The sequence below is a fragment of the Zalophus californianus genome, chromosome 3 (assembly GCF_009762305.2).
Source record: "Zalophus californianus isolate mZalCal1 chromosome 3, mZalCal1.pri.v2, whole genome shotgun sequence".
Classification (NCBI taxonomy): Eukaryota; Metazoa; Chordata; class Mammalia; order Carnivora; family Otariidae; genus Zalophus; species Zalophus californianus.
This window is the reverse complement of record NC_045597.1, coordinates 183,580,167-183,598,379: the sequence shown is the minus strand read 5'-3', so window position 1 is coordinate 183,598,379 and position 18,213 is coordinate 183,580,167. Positions and strand designations below refer to the sequence as shown.

General features: G+C 43.7%; 1 protein-coding gene across 11 annotated transcripts in view; it reads left to right on the top strand.

Moving 5' to 3' along the window:
- Positions 1–18,213, top strand: part of COL4A4 (collagen type IV alpha 4 chain) — a 124,606-nt gene that overhangs the window by 19,151 nt on the left and 87,242 nt on the right. For 10 of the 11 annotated variants that reach the window (XM_027589925.2, XM_027589927.2, XM_027589929.2 and 7 more), the window contains one exon: positions 4,679–4,756. The exons of the other annotated variant lie outside the window; for it this stretch is intronic. In XM_027589925.2, coding sequence (XP_027445726.2) covers positions 4,679–4,756 — 78 coding nt within the window. The remainder of the gene's footprint in view (positions 1–4,678; positions 4,757–18,213) is intronic. 11 annotated transcript variants of the gene reach the window in all.

Here is an 18,213-nt window from a genome sequence, read left to right as displayed (position 1 = left end):
CTATTTTACAGTCAAGACTGTTTAAAAAATTGCCCAGGTGTTGGAGATTTCTTTATTTGATAACATAATCTTTTGTTAAAATCTTTTTTCTGGAGAGGGGCAGGAAGCAGTTGGGCCACTTCAAGATTAAATCAAGAAATATAAAGATTAAATATGAACATTTTAACTCTGGAGAAAGATAAGCCTAGAATATTCTGTAATAAGATCTCCTTCTTCTGCTTCCTCACTGAGGAATCTGAGTTATTAAACCCAACCCCAGACATTTCTGGGAAATTACACCACAGACCGCCTGTAACTCAGGTAGATCTTGAGACAACGGAACTGGTTCAATCACTATTGAGCACATCTGCGTCTGTCCATCCTCTCTAGCTTGGATTTACCCAGTCCAGTTTCTGTATTATTTAAGTTAATAACATAGGTCTTTTCAAAGCAAATCAAAATAGAAAGTTGCCTTCTATTCTCCTTTTCCTACCAGTCAGGAACAGAAAGTACACATGTCAGGGAATGAGAAGCTCTCCCCAAGTAGGGATAGTCAGTCTTGCTCCACTTAGTTCACATGCATTTGAGAGCATCATCTGAAATAAGGAATGGAAACACATTGAAATATATATGCCTGGATTTTTTTTTTTATTTTTTCCAAGTTTATTTCTGTATTATATTCTTTATTTTCTCCCATTATAAGAGTCTAGAGAGTCTTAAATTTCACTTCCTTTGTTTCTTTTCTAAAAATTTTTTATTGTTATGTTAATCATCATATATTACATCATTAGTTTTTGATGTAGTGTCCCATGATTCATTGTTTGTGCATAACACCCAGTGCTCCACGCAGAACGTGCCCTCTTTAATACCCATCACCAGGCTAACCCATCCCCCCACCCCCCTCCCCTCTAGAACCCTCAGTTTGTTTTTCAGAGTCCATTGTCTCTCATGGTTCATCTCTCCCTCTGACTTACTCCCCTTCATTCTTCCCCTCCTGCTATCTTCTTTTTCTTTTTTCTTAACATATGTTGCATTATTTGCTTCAGAAGTACAGATCTGTGATTCAACAGTCTTGCACAATTCACAGCGCTCACCGTAGCACATATCTTCCCCAATGTCTATCACCCAGCCACCCCATCCCTCCCACCCCCCACCACTCCAGCAACCCTCAGTTTGTTTCCTGAGATTAAGAATTCCTCATATCAGTGAGGTCATATGATACATATCTTTCTCTGATTGACTTATTTCACTCAGCATAATACCCTCCAGTTCCATCCATGTCATTGCAAATGGCAAGATCTCATTCCTTTTGATGGCTGCATAATATTCCATTGTGTATATATACCACATCTTCTTTATCCATTCATCTGTGGATGGACATCTTGGCTCTTTCCACAGTTTGGCTATTGTGGACATTGCTGCTATAAACATTGGGGTGCACGTACCCCTTCGGGTCCCTACATTTGTATCTTTGGGGTAAATACCCAGTAGTGCAATTGCTGGATTGTATGGTAGCTCTATTTTCAACTGTTTGAGGAACCTCCATACTGTTTTCCAGAGGGGTTGCACCAGCTTGCATTCCCACCAACAGTGTAGGAGGGTTCCCCTTTCTCCACATCCCCGCCAACATCTGTCGTTTCCTGACTTGTTGATTTTAGCCATTCTGACTGGTGTGAGGTGGTATCTCATTGAGGTTTTACTTCCTTTGTTTCTTATGTTCCATATGAGTGAATATAATTCTTGAACCAGACTGTTCTAGCCTGGATCCTCTTAGCAAGTTGTGCTGTGCAGAGGTTTTAAAGATTTCTCACAAAAAGTAGCTTATACTATAGTTGGGTTTTAAAGGTAGTGTTGTAAATCAATGCAGTACCTCTGGAAGGCAACTTGGCATTACCCATCCAAATTGCTGTCAATCCTGTTGACACAGGGATTTCCCTTTTTGGAATTTATCATACGTATTTATACTGACTTGGGCATAAAGAAAATGCACAAAAATACCGGTTGCAGGGGAGCGTTCAGTAACAAAAGAAGGGAGATAGCTAAACACCCATCAGGAAGGACTAGTTAAACAAGCTATTGTACTTCATCCGATGGAGAGCCGTTCTGTTAACCTGGAATGATTGTGAAGGTGTCTGATTAAGAGAAAACAGAAAGGTACAGAGAAATATACCATTTGGGTAAAAATAAAACAAGACGAAAATCGCCAAAGAGTGTGTGCGTGTGTGTGTACGTGTGTGTGTGCATGTGTGTGATCACGGCGTGAACGTACTCATGGCTATCCAGACCCTGAGTGAGAACAGTGACTACCTCTCGGTGAGGGAACGGGGAGCCTGGGTTAGAAAAGACAATTTCTTTTTCCATTATACTTTTGCCCTATTTGAATTTTTAATTATGTGCAAATGTTTTTTAAAAAAAAATCGAGGTAGACATGTAGGACTGGTTATTAATCTAGAAATTAATAACTTCTTAAGCTTTTTATTAAACATACATTTGTTTAAAAATATCTGAGATAAAATGGATGGGTACTTTTCTGTTTTCCTCTTTGAGGAGTAGTAACATTAGTTTTTGAGAATGCCAGTGTTGCTGGTGAATATGGTTTATACTTTGTTTCCTTGTCGAAGATAAGACCTTTATCTTTGTCAAATGGGTTTATATGATCTGTTTTTGAGGCATAGCTTCTTCCGTTACAAATGCCTCCCCCTTTTAAGGTGACATTTATTGAGAAATGTCTAATGTAGAAGAACTTCAGAGACTAAAATTACCTCTTGCCTTTTTCTCTTATCAGTACTAGTCAAAGCTTTATATGTGACTATTTCTGTTTCTTTATTATAATCTGCTAATTTATCTTAAACTGATTCTTTCCTGAAATGTAATTTTGCTACAAACATCTCTGTGATGCTTGGCACAATTAAGTAAAAAACAAAATAAAACAAAACAAAAAAACAAAAAACAAACAATAAGAGAACAAACTTGCCTTTATTATCAAGCCAGCTAATCAACCGACCTTCTTTCTCTGGTTGTTTTGATATCTCACTGAACACATAGTAATGAATCCCAACCTTAAGTGAACCCAAGTGTTCAGACTAGTTATTTTAAGTGTTCTCATGCTGTCCTGGACCTGGGCATTTCTTTTTTTTTCACCTTATCAGAGTTTTGAACTTGATGTTTCTGCATTCATAGATAACAATGTGACTCAAAACTCAAGGGGCATATATTTCTGAAACTTCAAACACATTTTTTAACTTAACTCTTGTCAAGGTTCACATTCTTATATACTTTCAGTGACCCTAAGGAGTTTTGTTTATAATAATGTTTTTTTATTAATGCTTAATTTAAAGATATTTTTTATTGTGTCTGAGCATATTTTTCTAGAAAAAAGAGGTCTAAATTGTGTGATTGAAAAAAAAACATTCTGGATAGACTCTTTTCCCTCCCATACACATATTCGTATACATGTGTATATTCATATGTACACATACTCAGATGTATTTACATTTATACTTATGCACATAGGTGTGTCTGTATGTATAGAGGTCTTCCATCAGAACTATAACTATTGGTTCAAATGTTTTATGTTCCCCGTCATACTTTGGCATAAAGGCTTAAATTTACAGCCTTGAGTGTAAAAGCTCTATCAGTCATAGAAATGTGTGGTTAATACATAAGCATTGCAGTGAGGGCTGAACCAGGCAAGATCATGAACTAGGCCAAGTTTATTCCTGGTGCCCTTCTGATATTCCTATCCATGTTCTCAGCTCCTAGCACCTGGAGCTGCTTTTACCACCACTCCCTCCCAACCCATAGCCCCAGGCTCTGAAGGAATGCTCAGTGTCCATTGTCAGCACAGGTGCATCATGGTGGCTGTTTTGTTGTTAAGGTGTCTACTTATGGAAATAGTTACTCTGGGGTTATGCTTTTGTACCAAAGTGACAGATGACTCTGGATACAGACCATGAAGATTTGTGAGAACAAGGGGCTGATTCTTCCCAAAGGGCACGTGTGTGTGTGTGTGTGTAAATGTTAAGAAAATATGTGAGTGTGGAGTAACTCTTTAAAGAGAATGTTGGAGAGAAGTTAGGGAGAAGTGGAGAAGGGGCCCAAATGATTCAAGTTCAGGAGCTTTCTGGTTGAGAGACACATTAGAAGAACCACCTTAGAGTTTCAGCAACCTGCAGGAAACAGTTGTCACGTGAAGTTCAAGGCTGTGATTCGAGCAGTGACCAGGAAGGACTTGATGGTCTTGGAGGGGAAGCAAGAGGGTCCTGAAAAGCAACCGAATTTATAATTTAAGTGAGACACCATTGTGTACTTATAATTTTCCTAACCATACAGTTTATACTCTAAGATGATCCACAACTTAGTAAGTGATGTCTTGGTAGAAGAGAGACATTGCAGAAGATTCTGGTCAATAAAAAGTGTCTTCAGAAGCAGGTCTTTTTTATTTTTTCTTTTTAATGCTAGCTCACATGAACTTTTATTTTGCTTGCATAATCATCTGCCCTCTTATCAAGCCACAGTGTAAGTTCTTTGTCTTTTTATATATCAATATTAGCCTTTTCTTTTTGCAGATCCAAAGGTCAAAGTACACTGTGGGATTCTCATGGGTTAGGGAAACCAAGGTGCTCGTTAGAATGTACACATCAGGTATCCAGCTAAGTGAGGAATACTGTTTTACTAAACCAGTTGCTTCACTTTCCAGAGTGGAAAGAAGTTTGTGGGTCCTTGCGGAGGAAGAGATTGCTCAGTGTGCCAGTGCTTTCATGAAAAAGGGTCTCGGGTAAGTGATGTAAAAATCAGCATGGCCAGTGGGAGGGAGAGATGGGGAGTTGCTAATCAAAGGGCATAAAGTTTCAGTTGTGCAAGATGAATAAGCCCTAGAGATTTGCTGTACAACATCTTCCTACAGTCAACAATGATGTAATGTTCACTTAAAAAATTGGTGGAGAGGGTAGATCTCATATTAGGTGTCCTTACCACAATAACATTTTTTAAAAAAAGGTAAACACGGACAGCATACTGAAATTTGAGCCATTGTGAATGCTTAATATTAAGTAGTCCCGGATTCTTAGCATGTTCTGGTAATTGTCAGTGTTTATATGTTTCACAATTAAAGTTCTGTATATCCTAATAAGAGATCCCAATTATATTACGCTACGTGTCACGCTAGGAAGTGCAAGCTGTGATTCACCCAGTGTTTTCTACGACACTAGTCTTGTGAAGTGCTTTATGCAAAAAGGGTCCTTGTGTCAAATGGTCCATACTGGGTCACCACCATCTTGAAACTCAGGTTGTATATCAGCATTCTAAAGGCTCTGAGAAGTACCACAGTGAGGGGAGAAAGAAGGCTTATTTAACCTTATTTAAAGTGGTATGTCCGGACATTTGACTACAAGACTCTTTTTTGGATAACGCCTATCCAGGAAGGAAAGGAAAGGAAAATGCTTTAGCTCTCTGGCTCCTCACGACAACTCTCTTACCATCTCATCATGCCGACTTTGTGGGGCAGAAGATCAAAGCTCAGAGAGGTGGAGTGTCTTGATCAAGTCCACCCAGGATGGCCCTCTGGGTGACTACACAAGATTCTCTGTCCTGCGATGCACAAGAGGCCCCTTGGCTACTGTGTATCAGGTCATTTGAATATTTATGGACCTCTCCCTTATATTCTGACCGTAGCAGTTGGCAGCCCACTAACTCATTTGTGCTGGAACATTAGATCAAACAATTCTTTTGGTTAAAAATACTCCCACAATCTTACAAGAAAAGAACATGCTTCAGAAACTTCAGACAGTTTTTTTGAGTCAGATCAATGATTCTGTTGGAACGTGTCCACATCAATCCTATAGGGCATGATGCTCAAAAAGCACAATTCAGTAAAGATCAGTTTACAAGGATGCAAAACATCTCCTAAAAGAAGGGACCTTGTATTTTCCCCATAGCCTCACTTTATCTGCACACAATACACGTGCAATCTGTCAGAGGCCCCTCTGTTCGGCTCTCTCCCTGAAGGCAGCTACTTTATTGAGCTTCTGCTATGGCAAGTCCCTTTCTGCTTAAGCTGCTTTGTTTCTTTAGTACTTCAAAAACTTTGGTGCTCAGAATTCATCTTGAGCTTTTTTAAGCTGCCTTTATTATATAATTTAAAAACAAAAGGGGCAAACTTCTAGTTTTAAAATAGTAAGTCCTGGGAATATACTGTGGAGCATGGTGACTATAGTTCCTAATACTGTTTTCTATATTTGAAAGTTGCTGAGAGTAGATCTTAATAGTTCTCATCCCAAGAGGAAGAAAACCAGTAGCTGTGTGGTGATAGATGCTAACGAAAGTCATTGTGGTCATCATTTTGCAATATACACACATATCAGATTTTGATGCTGTATACCTGAAACTAACATGATGTTATATGTCAGTCATATCTCAATAAAAATTATTTTAAAAAGTAAGGATGCCTAAAGCTAGCAATCTAAGAAGTGCTTTAGCCTTTTTCATATAAATGTACACATTACTCAGGGGGGAAAAAGCCTGGCCTTTGTGTGAATTTTTTTAATACAAACGTTCCAAGATCGTATAAATGAGAAGGAAAAGAAACCAGTGCATCTAAATATTAAGACCCTTTGAGTTTGAGACCCAAGAAAAATGGATCGATCATCTTTGTGAGAGGAAGGGGATGGGGGCACCACAAAACAAAGAGGAACAGTTGCTTGGATAAAGCTCTGATTTAAATGAGGCTGAGAGTTATTTTTAGTGGGGACATTTGGTGATGTCTAGAGACGTTTTTTGGTCATCACAGCTGTGTGGCGGGGGCGCTTTTGGTGTCTAGTGGGTACAGGCCAGGGATGGTGTTCAGCACCTGCAATGCACCTGCCCGCCCCCACCCCATAAACTTACCCGTCTCCAAATACCAACCGTGCTGAGGTCGGGAAACCCTGCTCTAATCCCACCACAGCTCTGTGAGCCTGCTGTGACAAATATTGTCCTCTTTCCATACAAGGAACCTGAATTTCCAATTGCTAGTGTGTGGAAGAGGTGGGAGCCACACCCTGGTATCTGACTTCAGTTTCAGCGTTTGGCCCACCATCACGAGAAGATGACATCACTCAGATTCGCACACCAGACTTTCGTCATAACTTTGTGAACTCGGGTGGGCACCCGAGCCTCGGCTTCCTTGTATTTACACCATTAGTCCTTTCTGTTCCGTTTCCTGGGGTGTTCGGCAGTCACAAGCAATGCACCCTGCGACCCGTCATGCAGTGTCCGGTGGCAGGGGTGGCGAGGGCTCAGGGGATGGGCCGCACTCTGCCATCCGTGTCCCTGTTCCTGGGTGGTCAGCGAGAGCAGAATGCACGACACCGGTCCACCTCTGCCCTTTTGGAGACAGATGGCTCCCACGCGAAGGCTGCGAGTTGCCGGCAGAGATTTCGATTTTGGGCCGGGAGTTGGGGAGCTGGGCTTGTGCATAACTGGGAGGTGGGTGCTCGCAAGTGCTCAGCAGCCGGCCAACTCACATTCATCTCTGGGGCTGCAGTGACAGCCCAGGAGAAACAGGGCTATGCTGAATCCCCCAGGGTTGAGGAGCCCGTGAGTGGCACAGGCAGGCATTCCTCAGAAGGAAATGATTCCCCTTTTAGGGGTGAATGCCTGAGCCAGTAGTTCAAGCCCTTGTCTGGAGCACCTGCTCGGAAGCCAGGCTGGCGCCGCGCCGGTGGAAGGACTGGGGTTGGGCTTGGAACTGGGGACCCACGCGGGAGTTTGAGGTGGCGCTGGGGTGTATCGAAGGCAGGGAACCGAGGACGGGTGCCTTCCGTTCTGACAGAGTGAAGTTCAGCCGCATCGGTGGACCCTGGAGGCCCCCCGTCTAGCTTCCCAGTGTGTTTCCACCAGCAACCACTGCCCCCCCCCCCGCCCCCCCACCCCACACACACCTTGAGCATAATCTGAACCTTCTCACTGGCTACCCTTTTCCGGACTGTCTTCCCACTTGCACTCAGCCTCTGTCTTTCCTGCCCTCCCCAGAGGAGCTCGGTGGAGACCCCAGCCCTCCAAAGGCATCCCCTCCAACTCCTCCCAGCCATTGCCGAGGCCCCTAGCGGGGACCCCGTTCCCTTCCCTCATACTACTCATACCTGGGCCTGTAGCTCTGGGTGTGAGCGTGGATGCCCCGACCCTCTTGCTGAGATCGTAAGCATGTGCTCCTTCAAGGTGCTCGTATGGACACATGTACAATGTTGATGTTGGCTCCTGGCCCACAGTGGACACTCTAGAATCGAAGCTGCTTACTTGTGTTTCACCCCTTAAGAACTGGGGGTCAATTTCTTGTACTACTTCGAGAGGATCATAGTAGAGGGCACATAAAAGGCACTTAGTCATGAATCAATACATTAAAACCAGACACCAGCCTGGGCAGGATTGGGAGCCTAGCTGGGTGGCCATGCTGGCCTGGGGCATGCCTGCAGGGACACCTACCATATCTGAAGGGGGGAGCAGAGTTAGCAGGGAGCCCCTCACTTTGGTCCCCCCCACACACATCGTTTAAACCTGTTATTAAATGCATAATCTCAAGTAGATTCAAATTCCCCTGTGGTGGGACGCCTAGGTGGCTCAGTCGGTTAAGCCCCTTGCCTTTGGCTCAGGTCATGATCCCAGGGTCCTGGGATCAAGTCCCGCATCAAGCTACTTGCTCGGTGGGGAGCCTGCTTCTCCCTCTGCCTTTGCCCCTCCCCCTGCTTGTGCTCTCTCTCAAAATAAATAAATAAACTCTTTAAAAAATATTCCCTTGTGGCTTCAGGTAGGGCCAGAAATAAGTACTTAGAGCAGTGGCAGCAATCAGGACCCTTTAGCTCCAGGTAGAGGGTGGGAGATTGGAATGCCTGTGGCTTCTTTCCGGTTCAGAGTCTCAGCTGGGAAGTAAGGGTTTGTACTATGGGGCTGGTCCCATCCCTCCAGGCCCTAACAGCTTCAGGTTCTGCGATGTGGGCCTGGCCTTTTACATATAACACCTATATAATTGGCTTCCAAAATATTTTGCGACTATACCCTAACATCTCCCCTAACCTCATGGTAGTCCCTCTTTAAGGATATGAATGAGGTGGCATTGGGCAAGATTTTAAAATTTTCTTTACTAATTTCAGTGAGGAATCTTCATGTTTTTGATGGCTGCCTCTATGCAGGGAAAATTTTGTGTCTTTACAGATTAGGATGGGACCTTTTATAAGTTCCACTTTAGTAACTAGCAGGATACTAAAGACAATTTCTACAGCTTTTTCCAGAATAAAAAATATATATCCATATTGTTTTTCATTCAAGGGAGTCTAGCAGCTGTTGAACTGTTAACTGTTGTATTAAGAACTTTATAATTTGGTGGTTTTTATACAAGGGCTCAAATAACTTAAAACTCAATACCTGTGTTAGTTTTTGTGGTTTGAAATCTAAAATCACACATTAGCAAATCAGTGTTTCCTGTGGGAACTTTAAATCACTAAAAAATGTACAAGTATTTTCCCCCACAATCTCATTCATTTGTCCCTCACACTCCTAAGAGCCTGCATTCCATGATAAAAATGGAATTTGCTTGGGGAATTTTAATTATTAACATTTTTCACCATTAAATTATTTGCACACAAAGTTCTAGAACTATATCTCTTTATCCCTCACACAGCTGTATTCTAGTACACTTGATAACTGTAGCCTGATAAATGATACAGAGCAATTATTTTTAGGTCCCAAAGCTCACATAAGTCACTTATGTTATATTTTGGTGTAAGCCGATTCCATTGACAACTGACAAATGTGATCTGTCACCCACCCCTTAGATTTTTCGTTCTGCTTTCTTCTCTTCCTTCCACATCTTTCTCCTCCAAGAATGCACTCCCGAGCTCATTGTGTCTCTGTTGGAGAATTCTCTGAGAAATGATGCCATGCCTGAGGAAGTCTCAGGGGCTTTCAGGGGACAGCAGGTAACCTGAGTGAGGGGCCCCGGGAAGGGACATTGGCCTTGGGGACTGGGGAGCTGGACAGTGCATTTGTCACGTAAAGGCATCAGGACCCAGAATTGGAGAAAACATAGTGCCTACCAAACAAATTTCCCAGTACAATTTAGCTCACCAGCTGTTTACAACTTTGGCTTTGCTTGTTAAAGTGTTCCCCTGTCAGGAATAGTAACCTTGATTTCTGAAGAATGAAAAATTTGCAGACGTGGAAAGAATGGATCTTCAGTCATAGGTGCTGGAGGGAGTATTTCTGAATAGGGCGTGGGAAGCCCAGTGGGGAGAGGGAGGGTACATGCCTATCGTTTTATACTATTTGGTCTATTAATTATACTATTTGGTCTATTAATAATCATAGTGGTAGAAGTCGCAGTGGCAGGTCATGTCCATATACAAGAATGACTCCAACCAACTAACATGGCTTTCAGTATGCTGACAGAGCTCTCTCTAAATCTAGCATTGGTGCTGGGGAAGGCAGGAGAGAAAACCAGCTTATATTTGCCTACAATGTTGTAGAACACGTTGTTTTTCCAAACAGGCCAGGGGTGCAGAATCTCACTGGGGAATCCTAGTGGCAGTGTGGGCCTGAAGGTAGGTTTTGGCATATTTGCCCTGATCGGTCACCTCATTAAATTGCCAGTGATTTGCAGCAGAGCCTTTGGCCTCCTCATGTGGAGTTCAATTCCATAGCAACGAAGACTGCTGAGCTCTGCGACCCAGTGTGAACTGAGGCCAGGCGGCCACAGAGCTCAGCAAATGTGGGACCAGGCTGCACTTGAGAGGATCAAGGTCATTACCAAAGGGGAGACAGCCTTGTTGTTGGTGAGAAATAAGGGCTAGCAATACAGGTGCTTCCCAAAGCCGGCCATATTCCCCACAGGAAAAGGGGAAGCAGTATTTGTAGCTTTAGAAAACCTCTCCAGTGAAAGGGTAACATCTGACTACATTAATTAAAATGCCGATTACAAAGAAGGTAAAAGTAGATTTCTTCTTTCAAATGCCATTTTCAGTAAGTTGCCAAGAAATCCACAGGGAAACAGCCATGTCTCAAAGGTGCTAATTTTTTCACTCCTCTGTCATAGGAGCTTATCTGCAATTCATTCAGCAGATGGCCATTCATTCGTCCCATTCATTCATAGTCATTGAGCATTTGCCCTGTGCCTGCCATCACGAGGCTTTGATGATAAAGAAAAGGTCTTGTGGCCTGGAGCTCAGAGACCAGCAGAAGGGACAGAGATTCACCTTTTGGCCATTATTTCTGGGTGCCTGAGGAGTGCCAGGCACTGTTAGGAGCTTGGGGGTGCATCAGGGTAAGAACTGACAGAGATCCTTGCTCTCTCCCTGGGGATAACTTGATGCCCTAATTCAGTTTTATATGTGAGCCTTTGGGGCAGGGGGGGTGCGGGGCAGGGCGGAGACTGCAATGGAGTCAGAGGCCACCTAGTGATGGCCTGGAAGCATGACCTGTCAGTTCCTAGGGCGGCCATAACAAATTACCACATGGTTGGTTGCTTAAAACCACAGAAGTTTATCTTCTCGCAAGTTCTAGAACCAGAAGTGCACAAGCAAGGTGTTGTCATTACCGTACTCCCTCCATAGGCAAGAGGGGAGGCCCCATTCACTGCCTCCTCTAGCTTCTGTGGCTACCAGCACTTCCTTGGCTTATGCTCATGTCACTCCAATCTCTGCCTGCCTTCACACCGCCTTCTCCTCTGTGTATCTGTGACAAATCTTCCTCTGTGTCCTTCTTATAAGGGCACATGTAATGGCATTGAGGACCCATCGGATAATCCAAGATCAACCCCTCCTCTCAAGGTCCTTAACTTTAGCACCTCTTTTGCCATCCAAGGCGATATCCACAAATCCTGGGGTTAGGATGTGGACGTGTCTTTTTGTGGCCACCATTCAACCCGTTGTGCGAGGCTCTGGGCTGAGAGAACAGCCTCTGTTCAGGTCCTGAAGTGAGAAGGAGATGGGCTGGCATGTTTGAGCAACCAGAAAGTAGCCAGAAAGGTTTGGTTGTAGTAGGTGAGGGAGCAAGGACATGAGGTGCAGTGGGAAAAGCAGGTACAGGTCCTCCTGTCTGTAATGGGAAGGCTCTGAGGGATTCTGAGAAGGGTGGAAGCATGTTGGACATAGGTTATAAAAAGATCATTCAGGCTGCTGTTTGGAGAAAATAGTGAGTGTGCGTGGGGGGCGGTGTTAGGAGACAGCTGTCAGAGGGCTACTGCAGTCCCCAGGTGATAGGTGAGGTTGCTTAGCAAGGGAAGTGCGCGAAGAGGCAGGGGAAGCAGATGGGTGGCAGGGATATTTGGGAGGCAGGATTGATAGGAGCGAGGGGGACGGTGGAGGTAGGTGGGAGAGGTGTGAACAGCTGTACAGGCAGTGATGTGTGACTGCAGAGCACATTGAGGGGGATGATCGTGGGTCTACAAGTCCTGTTTTGGATTTGTAGAGCTGGAGGTCAACTGAATATGGCCTGGGCTCCACAGAGAAGTCTGGGCTAGGGAGGGACGTGGAAGGGTTGGTTGTTCAGCATTAAATGCCATTAACTCCATGGCAAAGGTCAAGTTTGCCCAAGAGAAAGTGAGAAGAGGCCAGGGCAGCCCTGTGGAGCTCCAAGGGGCTTCCCCCAGGAGGAGGAAGGGGATGGGCACAGAAGACACAGGAAAAACATACGGAGAGAGAGGGCAAGGGGCGGGGACACCGGGGGAACAGAGTGGGGGGTCTGTTGGTTCCACTTCCTCAGGGAGGCTACCAAGAGCTCTCCACACTGCCTCATTCGGTTCCCACAGCACCTGTATGATGTTGGGCTGCTCTTACACCATTTTTTAAAAATGGGGAAACCACTCTTCAATAACCAGGTTCAAGAGGTGACTTTATTTATGGCTCAGCGGCAAAGCCCTCTCTTCTGGTTCTCAGAGCAGTGTTCTTTCCACTGCACCACTCAGCCTCTTAAGAACACAGCTGGAAATCCTGAGTCAGGGCTACTCCAGGCTAAATGGACCAGTTTATCCTCTTATTAAGGAGAGGTGATCTTAAGGTACAAGAAAATACTCCGCCACTGCAGTCCAGTCTCCTTTGACTGTCTACTCCATGAATAACACCTTTTTATTATTTATTTTTAAAATAAATATATCCATGATATCCAGCAGTTTTTCCCCTTATAGGGGAAGACCCTGGAGGCACTTATTTAAAGGATCTGCGCTATGCGTGGAGTCCTGTTGGAGACTTTGAGTGATGTTACAGTGTCACCTAGTGGACGAATCTTTGAATTACAGTCAAGCATGAAAAAGGCAGGAGGGGGTGCGCTGAATTGTTCATTTTAATTATAAAGTCTCAATCCATTCAGTAGTCCATGAGTTCATGTTTAGAATGTGTATCGTGCAAGGCAGTGGCCACGGTTCTGGAGTGGTAATAAAATGTACACGGATCCCTGACCCCGAAAAGTTTATCAGAAGACATCACCCCAAGCAGATATTAATTAAAGTACAATGCATGAAATAATAATGAAAAATAGGTCATGAGTCTATTTAGGTGTTATTTTAGGGTGGACAGAAGAGTTTGTACAAGAGTGAGATTGATCAGGTAAAAAGAGAAACAGCAACTGAAGTCTGAGGACCTGAGTTTGAATCTCTGCTTCCCTAGGTGATAGTCCAGTGGCCTCTGGTCACTTGCTTCATCTCTCTGAGCCTCAGTTTCCTTATCTGGGTGACAGAAAAGTAGACACAGGGTGGCTTTCTGCTTTATGGATGTAAGGATTCCACGAGACGAAGGCACAGTGCTGTGTCTGTGCCTAGAACAAGTACCATTCCTACCACCACCACCATGATGGTTTTGGTTGGAGGAAGGTCGAATCCGAGCTACAGATGGAGAAAGGCTGCCATCGCTTCAGGCAAAACAGAAGGCACACGTGTGATTGGAGCAGAAGGTGGAGGTGAGAAAATGGCAGGGAGTAGGTTTGGCTGGGGTGGAGAAGGGCAGACTGACCCATTATAGGGGGTGATGAAAGCAGTGACAGGGGCAAGAGAAGACTGAGGAGGAGTTGACAGTTGTCTGTAGAAGTGGGTAGAAGCCCAGGGTGAAGGAAGGGAGGGCGGCTGGTGCTTGGTTTGTTCATTCATTAACGAATGAAGGCGGGAACACACGTACATTTATACTTCTTCACACTGACTCAGCTTCTGGTTGGGAAGGAGCTGAGGGCTGTCACAGACAAAGTGTGAATGGATATATATTTGCAGTTGTCTCCCCATAGTTATTTCTCCCAAGCTTCATACTGCTAAAATGACAAAGGGTGTCTTAGATTTTTGTCATTCCCCAAAGGGTTTGGTCCCTGGGGGCAAGCACATCAGTGGCAGCCCAAAGGCTGAGTTGAAGATTTTGGTTTTTAAAAAAATGTACATATTTTCTCATCTGTTGGTCTGTTCTACCAAGTTGTGAAGTAAAAATGATTTGATCTTAGCCCTGCTCAAGAGCCGTGCCTGATATGGATGATTCACAAGTGACAGAATCCTGAAGGAATGCCCTGGCCCCAGAGGGCTGGGTGACTCTCTCTCCTCTCTGATCACCTTGATCCTCTATTTGTACAGCTGGCCCGGGAGCCTACTGCTTCTGCAGCCTCAGGAGGGAGGCAAGTAGGGCAGGTCCAATGACATGGTGTCAGCGTGGGCTTCGAGGAGGACATCACCGGGCTTTGCACAGGTTCCTCAGCTGCCAAGATGACTGTCATTTCTGGATTCAGTGAATCTTTTCTGATTTCGCTGTCTCTCACTGAAAGTCATAAGCCACAGAGGCAATTCTGTGCACGCAGTAGCAAAAAAAGAAAAAAAAAAAAGAGAGAAAACAAAAGAAAAGAAAAAAAGAAAGGAAAGGAAAGGGAAGGGAAAGAAAGATCAGGGAAACTACATCTGAAAGTCAGTCATTCCTTCCACTAGTGTGCGTTTCTTTTTTCCTTTTTGCTAGTCTGAATCCAGTGTAGAGCAATCCACTGTATATCATGTTATTGTTCATAGGTGGACAGTGCATAGTTAGGAGCAAAATATTGCTTTAAAATTCTTTTTTAAGGATGCAAAATTCTTTTGACTATTTAATGATTCTCTAGTTACAGAAACATCTCCTATGGGCTTGTTATTTATGTCTGTTCATCCTGAAGTTAGTTCCATTATAGCCTTATAAATGAGTAAGCTCAAATATTTACTTGTATGTTACAGTGTTTTTTTTTTTTAAGATTTTATTTATTTATTTATTTATTTGAGAGAGAAAGAGAGAGAGAGAGAAACAGCACGAGAGGGGAGAGGGTCAGAGGGAGAAGCGGGCTCCCTGCTGAGCCAGGAGCCTGATGTGGGACTCGATCCCAGGACTCCGGGATCATGACCTGAACCGAAGGCAGTCGCTTAACCAACTGAGCCACCCAGGCGCCCCAGTGGTTTTTTTTTTTTTTTAAGATTTTATTTATTTGACAGAGAGAGACACAGCAAGAGAGGGAACACAAGCAGGGGGAGTGGGAGAGGGAGAAGCAGGCTTCCCGCAGAGCAGGAAGCCTGATGCGGGGCTCAATCCCAGGACCCTGGGATCATGACCTGAGCCAAAGGCAGATGCTTAACAACTGAGCCACCCAGGTGCCCCTGTGTTACAGTTTTTTTTAAAACTGACCTACTTTTAAATATGAGATAGTTTAAGGAGATTGGCATTATTCTCTACATTGCTGTGGATAAATTATTTACTCAAACCGGATGAACTAGCAATGACTATTTCAAAGACTGGTGTTTGGAAAAATTTCGTGAGCAGCTTTCTGACAGATTTAATATTGTGATACAAGGTTTAGTGTATTTCTTTAAAAAATTTATCCTATAATGAATTACCTGTTAATATGCAAAAAACCCCAGCACTAACTATAAAACAAACCACAGGTTTCCCCAGCGGTTGTAATTAAGTTGGCATTTAATATTTTATGCTAGTTTTTCCACCTGCAAAGTAGGGGTTATATTTACCATTTAATATGGTTGAAACGAAGGTATGACAGTACCTGTGTTCTCTCTCAACGAGAAGTTACTAATATCATTGCGATCAGAGCCATTGCTCATGATGTGGGGCGGTGCTCTGCTCACCTCAGTGTGGAATCATGGACTGTTTCACTGTTCGTTATTATTTTCTTAAGTATTTATTGTCCTTCCTACCATCATAGTCTTGGGCATATAGCCTGTGCCCTGCAGGAGCTCATGGTTAGCAGTTGTGCGGTTGGGGGATAAAGAGGTGGTCACTGTCATAGGTGAGGGCGTTATTATAGAAGCATCTTGGAGAGCCATCTAGTTCTGAAGGGTGTGTGAGGGGAGGGCAGGAGGCTGGGGAGTCTTTCCAGGCGAGCACTAAGAGACGACCTTAGCAGTGGGAGGGACAATTCTGGGACAGGGCGCCAAGGCTGTGAAAGAACAGAGCTTATTCAGAGAAGGCAAGGAAGTCGGTGTAACAGATCAGGGCGAGGGAGGAGGAAGGGCGTGGGGTCCAGAGCTGAATAATGCAAATAACCATTCCTTGTTTTATTCTATTTTAAAAGCATTTTAGATGGCACCTTCTCAAATCAGGACCCATTTCTATCATTTCTATACTGAGTGGTGTTTTATCATTCTTACCACCATTTGGACATTTCCACTCATTTTTTTTTTTTTCCTCTCCCCAAAGTTCCATTAGCTCACTGGATCTGGCCTTGTATGTCCAGAATGAAGCACATTAAGGAGATTTATAGGCAGTTAATTGGCTGCCTCTTTCTCACTTACCCTTTTATGTTTAAACGTACATTTTGTTGTTTCTAAATGTTACATTATTGTAAAGTACAGCATTCACGAAAGATAATTTAGGAGGTTTTTTTGGTAAATTACCTGTAAGATGAAAAGATAATTCCCAAACTTAATGAAAAAGCAGTTAATTTCCTGAGGCTTAGATTCAGGAAATCTTACTAAGAGCAATTAACATAGGTTTAAAAAAGTAGTTGAAGTCATTATTTATTCTTTTAGATTGTTGTTTACAATTTGTGCAATATTTAAATTGATATGCCCTCAAAATGCCCCCAAATGATTTGTGCCTGTATAATTACATTTCATATTTTATTGTCGGTTTTGTAATACATATTTATACATTTAAGCTTCCTTGAAAATTCTAAGCTTTTAGTATTTTTATGGATACTCAATAAATAGTAGCTGTTATGATGATGATGAAAAAGCATGAAGAGAAGGGCAAATTCAAATGAAGTACGATTTTGATTTGTGAAGTTTAGGCAGGTGTTAAAGGTTGTTGATAATGTTTGTTGAGTCGGTGACTTCATGGTGAAAGGGAAATGTTAGTCTTTATTATAAAGATTGCATTTGCTGTTGGTAAATGCTAACATTGCCCTGGCTTGTATTTTCCCTCCTGGGGCATGACAAAACGCTATTTCTTGTATATCCTTCAAGAAATACTCCTTTATAAACATGCATTTAGAGAAGATGTCTGTCCATTTGTTTATCTACAGGTGGGATATGACATGCAGCTTGCTTTTCCCCCCTTTGAACAATGAACTAAATAGATATTATAAAAATTATAATATTATAAATAATAACAATAGTTAGCATTGTTGTGCCAGGCACTATGCCATAAACATACGCCATGCATTATTCTTTTTACGTCCACCAGCCACTGACAGAGAAAGAAGCTGAGGAACAGAGAGGGTAAGAAACATGCCCAAGGTCACACAGCTAGTGGGCCTGGGCTTCAAACGCAGGGGCCTGACTGCAGAGCCCGGATGTTCAGTCACTGTCTTCCTCACGAGCATCATGAGGGTGATCTGGGTCAGCTCAGAAAGCCTTGCTCGCTCTCTTTGATGTTCAGGCCTTCCACATTTCCATCAGGTCTGTTACGTCTGTGCTCTGCTCTGTGCCCTGGGGGTCTCCAGCTGCCAGTCTTCGCGTCTCTCTGCGGGCGCTGTCAAAGCCCCAGTTGCCCGCTTAGCAGCAGGCACTCCACACGCACCACCGTGGTCCTCCAGCGAGGAGCTAAACACCGCAGCACCCTCGCTCTTGGGTGGGATCACTCTGAGGTTGTGTATTCTACTCTGATTCCCCGAGTGCCTGATCTGGGGTGTGTTCCAGTGACCCACCGGTAATGTTACTGCAGTCGGATTCTTGGGCCGGATAAGAGGAACGGGGCTGGACCCCAAAATCAAAGGCCCAGGCAAGGCTTTCTTTTGGCTGCCACTTGAGCTGAAGGGAGACTCAGCACCAAC